Source organism: Eptatretus burgeri, chromosome 4 (assembly GCF_056783735.1).
Source record: "Eptatretus burgeri isolate ZD-2024b chromosome 4, Ebu_testis_v1, whole genome shotgun sequence".
In the NCBI taxonomy this organism is placed as follows: domain Eukaryota; kingdom Metazoa; phylum Chordata; class Myxini; order Myxiniformes; family Myxinidae; genus Eptatretus; species Eptatretus burgeri.
The window spans coordinates 10,375,277-10,385,048 of record NC_140964.1 but is presented as its reverse complement, the minus strand read 5'-3'; the positions used below and the strand labels follow the sequence as shown (position 1 = coordinate 10,385,048).

The 9,772-nt window shown below is 50.2% G+C and overlaps 1 protein-coding gene across 2 annotated transcripts in view; it reads right to left on the bottom strand.

The window, feature by feature from the left end:
* Window positions 1-9,772, bottom strand: part of MRPL40 (mitochondrial ribosomal protein L40) — a 30,162-nt gene that overhangs the window by 16,320 nt on the left and 4,070 nt on the right. For both annotated transcript variants that reach the window (XM_085876902.1, XM_085876901.1), the window contains exons 2-3: window positions 5,946-6,017; window positions 5,702-5,857 (exon numbers count right to left, since the gene is read on the bottom strand). In XM_085876902.1, the coding sequence (XP_085733028.1) occupies window positions 5,702-5,857; window positions 5,946-6,017 (228 nt within the window). The remainder of the gene's footprint in view (window positions 1-5,701; window positions 5,858-5,945; window positions 6,018-9,772) is intronic.

Sequence of the window (9,772 nt, the reverse complement as noted above, 5' to 3'; positions counted from 1 at the left end):
GTGTCTGGGCGGTGTTTTCCTCTGGACGTGTCTGGGCGGTGTTTTCCTCTGGACGTGTCTGGGCGGTGTTTTCCTCTGGACGTGTCTGGGCGGTGTTTTCCTCTGGACGTGTCTGGGCGGTGTTTTCCTCTGGACGTGTCTGGGCGGTGTTTTCCTCTGGACGTGTCTGGGCGGTGTTTTCCTCTGGACGTGTCTGGGCGGTGTTTTCCTCTGGACGTGTCTGGGCGGTGTTTTCCTCTGGACGTGTCTGGGCGGTGTTTTCCTCTGGACGTGTCTGGGCGGTGTTTTCCTCTGGACGTGTCTGGGCGGTGTTTTCCTCTGGACGTGTCTGGGCGGTGTTTTCCTCTGGACGTGTCTGGGCGGTGTTTTCCTCTGGACGTGTCTGGGCGGTGTTTTCCTCTGGACGTGTCTGGGCGGTGTTTTCCTCTGGACGTGTCTGGGCGGTGTTTTCCTCTGGACGTGTCTGGGCGGTGTTTTCCTCTGGACGTGTCTGGGCGGTGTTTTCCTCTGGACGTGTCTGGGCGGTGTTTTCCTCTGGACGTGTCTGGGCGGTGTTTTCCTCTGGACGTGTCTGGGCGGTGTTTTCCTCTGGACGTGTCTGGGCGGTGTTTTCCTCTGGACGTGTCTGGGCGGTGTTTTCCTCTGGACGTGTCTGGGCGGTGTTTTCCTCTGGACGTGTCTGGGCGGTGTTTTCCTCTGGACGTGTCTGGGCGGTGTTTTCCTCTGGACGTGTCTGGGCGGTGTTTTCCTCTGGACGTGTCTGGGCGGTGTTTTCCTCTGGACGTGTCTGGGCGGTGTTTTCCTCTGGACGTGTCTGGGCGGTGTTTTCCTCTGGACGTGTCTGGGCGGTGTTTACCTCTGGACGTGTCTGGGCGGTGTTTTCCTCTGGACGTGTCTGGGCGGTGTTTTCCTCTGGACGTGTCTGGGCGGTGTTTTCCTCTGGACGTGTCTGGGCGGTGTTTTCCTCTGGACGTGTCTGGGCGGTGTTTTCCTCTGGGCGTGTCTGGGCGGTGTTTACCTCTGGACGTGTCTGGGCGGTGTTTTCCTCTGGACGTGTCTGGGCGGTGTTTTCCTCTGGACGTGTCTGGGCGGTGTTTTCCTCTGGACGTGTCTGGGCGGTGTTTTCCTCTGGACGTGTCTGGGCGGTGTTTTCCTCTGGACGTGTCAGGGCGGTGTTTTCCTCTGGACGTGTCTGGGCGGTGTTTACCTCTGGACGTGTCTGGGCGGTGTTTTCCTCTGGAAGTGTCTGGGCGGTGTTTTCCTCTGGACGTGTCTGGGCGGTGTTTACCTCTGGACGTGTCTGGCGGTGTTTACCTCTGGACGTGTCTGGCGGTGTTTACCTCTGGACGTGTCTGGCGGTGTTTACCTCTGGACGTGTCTGGGCGGTGTTTACCTCTGGACGTGTCTGGGCGGTGTTTACCTCTGGACGTGTCTGGGCGGTGTTTACCTCTGGACGTGTCTGGCGGTGTTTTCCTCTGGACGTGTCTGGGCGGTGTTTACCTCTGGCGGTGTTTACCTCCGGACGTGTCTGGGCGGTGTTGGTCTCTGGGCGGTATTTATAGTGTTACGGCTGTGGAAATTCGCAGAACACCATATAGGTCCTTAGTTATGCCGATAAGTCTGTGTTCAGTTAGATTTCCCCACCGTTGTTTCATGGGAATTATTCGCGTGGACAGGGCTGTGAATCTTCAGGTGGCCTTTATTCTTTGCTATCGTTATTTTGGACCAACCACCTCCACCACCAACATCGCTCTCAACAACCACTTCAGACCAACCGCCTTTCCACCACCACAACCACACCTGCCTCTCAACAAACCACGCCATCCTCACTACTTCGCCAGCAACCGTCAACATCTCCGCACCACAAACCGCCTCACCTTCGTCTCCGAAACTATGCCATCTTTGCGCCAGCAGCGGCGACATCCGATCAAACGGCATCGCTGCAGGCGGAGGCAAGGGTTCTCTCGCCGTGCAGCGCCGATGATTTCCACAACGTCTGCTTTCCGCGCAGAGGTGAAAGTGCGGAGATCAGATCTCGTCTCACCAGTCCGATAAAAGGCCGCGCAGAGCGCCAGTTCAACCAGTCTGGAGGGTGTCGTAGTCATCGGTAGAGTCTGGAGGGGGTCTGGAAAAGAGTCGAGTCGATCCGAGGAAGAAGCGGTCGGGATCTGGAGTGGTGTGAGGAGTGGAGCTCGAGTCCAGTGGAAGTCCGGGTTCGCCGAGGAGACGGAGCGGGGAACACATCAGGCTGGCCGTGCCACGCATGACGGCGCGTTCGTGTGGGACGTGGAGAGGTTACCACTCCGAGCAGCGCGAGGGACGGACGGGCTCTTAAAAAGAGCATCAACTCGGAAAGAGCATAAGGCCCGTTCGTTCCTCTGAGGCGTTGCCTGCTGGGCCCGAATCACCGGGCCGTCAGACGAGGCTTGGGCCGGACCGCGGTTATGCTAGCTGCCGTGGGGAAGGAGTGTCGTGGGTCACCCCAGCGAGCAAGGTAACCTGCACGGTCTTGTGGGACTCGTTCGGTCTGCCAAGTCCCACGCCATAAAGGCCTACGGGCCCAGCCTGACCCCTTTGTCTATGAGGGTGGTCTTTTCTTTGTTTCTTTGTGTGAATGATGTGGCGCCGAGTCCCAACAAGTTGAACTGTTAAGTGCCTGTGAATAATAACCATAGTCGGTTGTCGTGTTTTTACCTTGCTCGTGTCTTGTCCCCTTCCCCCATTGATCGATTGCATGGCTGTCTCGGTGCAACTGTGTAAAATAATAAATGTGCTTGTGTGAATGTTAACCCGTTCGTCGTGTCTTTTTTTCCCCAAATTGAACTGCTATCTTGCTTTCGGAATACTAGTTGGTTTTTGAATACCGATCATAGAATCGGGTCCGGCGAGGTCTGGCGATCATACCCGCTCGGTTATCCCAGAACGGAACGAACCGCTTAAGCGGTTCGTGTCCAAACAGGCCTGCGCCAAGGTACGGTCCCTCGGTAGGCTACCCGCGCGAATACTTGGGAATATCGATATTCGGCGATTGACCCTATCGCGCGCGGGTAGAATACGAACTGGGCCGTGGTGTGCGTTGACGGCACACCCGTGACTGGTTCTCGGATGTCACGACTGAATTGCTCGTTCGGTGGGCGAAACGACCGCTATTGGTGAAAAGCGGTCGTTCGCACGCTAGGCGGGTGTAGATTCGTAACAATAGTATGACCGGTAGAAAATGGATTTCAGACATTATTTGGTTTCCATCTTCACTGTTATTCTATGCAGAATCATTTTGATGAGACGGTATGAATCGTAATTAACGCTCCACCACACGTCTGCCTTCCCTTCCTCTCACCTCATACTGTCTTCCCTTTCCCCACCCCTCTTCACTCTTCCTCCCTCCTCACTCCCCTTCTCTCCTCTCTTCCCCCCTCAACCCCCATATATATATATATATATATATATATATATATATATATATATATATATATATATCTCTCTCTCTCTCTCTCTCTCTCTCTCTCTCTCTCTCTCTCTCTCTCTCTCTCTCTCTCTCTCTCTCTCTCTCTCTCTCTCTCTCTCTCTCTCTCTCTCTCTCTCTCTCTCTCTCTCTCTCTCTCTCTCTCTCTCTCTCTCTCTCTCTCTCTCCCCCTATTTGTATTCACGTCAGCGAAGCGACGTGTGGTATGTTCTAGTGCGAGAATAAAGGAAGATTGTAGTTAAAGACAAGATCTTTAGTAGGGCGCTCAGTAGAGCGCATACCTCCACCACGTAATGCCTGATCCACGAGGACATAAGGCCCAGTCACACCTTGACGTTTTAGCCAGTAATGGCATCAAAATGTATGTAAAACGCTGGCTTACGCTGAACTTTATGTTTTTTGTAAAGATTCAGATGTATTCATAATGAGTTGGTCGTATGCATAACACATTAGTAACGGACACAGAACGTTTCGTTGTCTTATAAAGATAACTTATACCTACGAATGCTTAGCCTGTTGTCGGCGTTCACAACCGATGCCCAACGATAGTCTAACTTATGCATAGCGCTCTGCACGTATCGCCGACGATCACGTGGCGTAGCCTATTAAAAGGCCGCCGCACAACGATTCAAATCATAACCGCCGGAGAAATGGAAGTGTCAACATCGCAGTCACACCTTGGCGATCTTGCCAGCGTATGCCGACCTCTGAAAAATGTGTCTAAAACGCTGGCGCACGTCAAATACGGTATGGGTAAGTTTGGTATACGTGAATAGAACGCTAAAGTACGCTATCATACGTCGTAGTAAGTGGAGTACGTCTTGTACTTTTAAACGTGTTAAACATTTTATGACGTACTTGCCGTATGCCTCACACGTTCCGCATGCGATGGGAATAAGTTGTACGCACGACGACAAAAGTTACTTGTAAGTTACTCATAAGTCGAAACGTGTCGAGGTAATGGTTTGCGTCAGTGTTCCAGACTCCCTGGTTTATTTATTTATTTATTTTCTTCGGTATGATGGTGATGTTGACACTTCGATTTCCAGTGCGGTTATAATATAATATAATTAATAGGCCGCCGCACAACGATTTAAATCAAAACCGCATGAGAAATCGAAGTGTCAACATCACCGTCATACCAAAGAAAAAATAAAGAAAAAAAAAAAACCAGGGAGTCTGGAACACTGACGCTAACCATTACCTTGACATGTTTCGACTTATGAGTAACGTGTGTGGACGTGTGTCAAAGATCGCGTAACGTGCCTGCAACACGTTACTCATAGGTTAGAAATAAGTTTCGGGTATGCTAAACATTACCGCGACGTGTTTCGACTTATGATTAACGTGTGTCGACGTGTGTCAACGATCGCGTAACGTGCCTACAACTTATGGCCAGCGTAGCGGAACGTGTGAGTCATACGCTGGCATAAGTCGTTAAATTTCAAGCATGCTAAAATTTGAGGACAACCGCAAAGTACAACGATGAAAGCCAGCGTACTACGACGTATGGCAGTGTTTTTCAGCGTGCTTTCAATGTTTCCAAAACTTACCCATAACATATTCGACGTGTGCCAGCGTTTTAGACAAATTTTTCAAAAATCAGCATAAGTTGGCTAAAACGTCAAGGTGTGACTGGGCCTATATCGGGCCCAATACATATTTGAAATATCATGCTATACAGTACTATATCGTGTTTGGCCCAATCTCTCCATGGTGAAGAATCACTTTGAAAATTAAATAATTCTCGTATCCAGATCCGGATTCCGATCTTCACCAAAATCAAATCGATTCGTCCTTGCCGAACACCCAATGTGTCCACCAAGATTTATCCGAATCCGTCCACAACTGTTTGAGATATCCTGTACACAAAGACAGAACGAAGTGAAAGCATAACGTCCTTTAACTTCGGTGGCAGAGGTAAAAACGATGAGGTGTACTCATCAGTGATGTCACCCTCCATGTTTTACTCTGTTCCACCACTCCATGCTTTAAGTGGTCATCTCCACCAATTTCCTCTTTTTACGAGAACAAAGAACAAATGTTGCTCGTGAACACACCCGTCAGGTGTTCTTTTGCTTCAACGATGGGTTATCGACCAAAAAGTCAACTTCTTGCTTCCCGTGACGGTGTGCATACCTCTAACAACATGATGTCGATTTCATCCATGACTCCACTGATTGTTAATTTATAAAGGTGCTTGCAGGTCGTTCCACAAACTGCAGGTAGCAATCTCACCTGTCCTTGTTTGAATACGTGGTCGGCACAATAAAATCACTAATCGGAATCAACTGTGGAGGACTTTTCTCCAATTTCCTCAACTTCTTCTTTAAGCGCTCTCTTATCACCATCTGCCGTTTTGGGTCCACAATCTTCTTCTTCTTCGGTTCAGCTCTGGAGGTGCAAGCAAAAAAAGAGGAATGATTGGACATCATTCAAAGTTCAAACGTTGCCCATACCTGCATGCTTGGACAAACTCTACCTGAGAGGCTGTGTGTCCAGCACGACGTACAGTAGGCCTGATCTCCACGCACTACTGTGCAAACACGATTTCCTGTAATCAACAACATGACCGAACAATCACAGCATCCCATTCATATCATTCACTTTGTCTTATCCTGTGTAAACATGTACACAGGACGTCATGTGTAGTACATGCACAAGGGGGGGGGGATAGGGGGCAGAAGGTTCCCACTCCCAGGGTAAGCCACCCCCCGCCCCCTGCATTTCTTTAAAACCACACAACTTGAATTACGTGCAACAATACCATTGTTACCCTTAACATGCATGTCTCTCTCCATGAACATGTTTAATACATCACTTCTTTCATTGCTCATTGCAATTCAACTGGGGCACTGCCTCCTAATTGGTCGATCTGGGACAATTAACACAAACGGGACAATTTGGTCGATCTGAGTGATAACATGCTCCAACATGGAACATCACACGTACGTACCACACAACATGGAACATCACATGTACGTACCACACGACATGGAACATCACATGGACGTACCACACGACATGGAACATCACGTGTATGTACCACACGACATGGAACATCACATGTATGTACCACACGACATGGAACATCACGTGTACGTACCACACGACATGGAACATCACATGGACGTACCACACGACATGGAACATCACGTGTACGTACCACACGACATGGAACATCACATGTACGTACCACACGTACGTACCACACAACATGGAACATCACGTGTACGTACCACACGACATGGAACATCACACGTACGTACCACACGACATGGAACATCACACGTACTTTCCACGCGACATGGAACATCACACGTACGTACCACGCGACATGGAACATCACACGTACGTACCACACCACATGGAACATCACACGTACGTACCACACCACATGGAACATCACACGTACGTACCACACCACATGGAACATCACACGTACGTACCACATGACATGGAACATCACACGTATGTACCACACGACATGGAACATCACACGTACGTACCACACGACATGGAACATCACGTGCACGTACCACATGACATGGAACATCACGTGCACGTATCACACGACATGGAACATCACGTGTACGTACCACACGACATGGAACATCACGTGTACGTACCACACGACATGGAGCATCACGTGTACGTACCACACGACATGGAACATCACGTGTACGTACCACGACATGGAACATCACGTGTACACACCACACGACATGGAACATCACGTGTACGTACCACACGACATGGAACATCACGCGTACATACCACACAACATGGAACATCACACGTACATACCACACGACATGGAACATCACATGTACGTACCACACAACATGGAACATCACGTGTACGTACCACACGACATGGAACATCACGTGTACGTACCACACGACATGGAACATCACACGTACGTACCACACGACATGGAACATCACACGTACGTACCACACGACATGGAACATCACACGTACGTACCACACGACATGGAACATCACACGTACGTACCACACGACATGGAACATCACACGTACGTACCACACCACATGGAACATCACACGTACGTACCACATGACATGGAACATCACACGTAAGTACCACACGACATGGAACATCACACGTACGTACCACACGACATGGAACATCACGTGCACGTACCACACGACATGGAACATCACGTGCACGTACCACACGACATGGAACATCACGTGTACGTACCACACGACATGGAACATCACGTGTACGTACCACACGACATGGAACATCACGCGTACGTACCACACGACATGGAACATCACGCGTACGTACCACACGACATGGAACATCACGCGTACGTACCACACGACATGGAACATCACGCGTACGTACCACACGACATGGAACATCACGTACGTACCACACGACATGGAATATCACGCGTACGTACCACACGACATGGAACATCACGCGTACGCACCACACGACATGGAACATCACGCGTACGTACCACACGACATGGAACATCACGCGTACGTACCACACGACATGGAACATCACGCGTACGTACCACACGACATGGAACATCAGGCGCACGTACCACACGACATGGAACATCACGCGTACGTACCACACGACATGGAACATCACGTGTATGTACCACACGACATGGAACATCACACGCACGTACCACACGACATGGAACAGCACGCGTACGTACCACACGACATGGAACATCACACGTACGTACCACACGACATGGAACATCACGCGTACGTACCACACGACATGGAACATCACACGTACGTACCACACGACATGGAACATCACACGTACGTACCACACGACATGGAACATCACACGTACGTACCACACCACATGGAACATCACACGTACGTACCACACCACATGGAACATCACATGTACGTACCACACCACATGGAACATCACACGTACGTACCACATGACATGGAACATCACACGTATGTACCACACGACATGGAACATCACACGTACGTACCACATGACATGGAACATCACGTGCACGTACCACACGACATGGAACATCACGTGTACGTACCACACGACATGGAACATCACGTGTACGTACCACACGACATGGAACATCACACGTATGTACCACACGACATGGAACATCACACGTACGTACCACACGACATGGAACATCACGTGCACGTACCACATGACATGGAACATCACGTGCACGTACCACACGACATGGAACATCACGTGTACGTACCACACGACATGGAACATCACGTGTACGTAAGACACGACATGGAACATCACGTGTACGTACCACACGACATGGAACATCACGCGTACGTACCACACGACATGGAACATCACGCGTACGTACCACACGACATGGAACATCACGCGTACGTACCACACGACATGGAACATCACGCGTACGTACCACACGACATGGAACGTCACGTACGTACCACACGACATGGAATATCACGCGTACGTACCACACGACATGGAACATCACGCGTACGTACCACACGACATGGAACATCAGGCGCACGTACCACACGACATGGAACATCAGGCGCACGTACCACACGACATGGAACATCAGGCGCACGTACCACACGACATGGAACATCACGCGTACGTACCACACGACATGGAACATCACGTGTACACACCACACGACATGGAACATCACGTGTACGTACCACACAACATGGAACATCACACGTACATACCACACAACATGGAACATCACACGTACATACCACACGACATGGAACATCACATGTACGTACCACACAACATGGAACATCACGTGTACGTACCACACGACATGGAACATCACACGTACGTACCACACGACATGGAACATCACACGTACGTACCACACGACATGGAACATCACACGTACGTACCACACCACATGGAACATCACACGTACGTACCACACGACATGGAACATCACACGTACGTACCACACCACATGGAACATCACACGTACGTACCACATGACATGGAACATCACACGTAAGTACCACACGACATGGAACATCACACGTACGTACCACACGACATGGAACATCACGTGCACGTACCACATGACATGGAACATCACGTGCACGTACCACACGACATGGAACATCACGTGTACGTACCACACGACATGGAACAGCACGCGTACGTACCACACGACATGGAACATCACACGTACGTACCACACGACATGGAACATCACGTGTACGTACCACACGACATGGAACAGCACGCGTACGTACCACACGACATGGAACATCACACGTACGTACCACACGACATGGAACA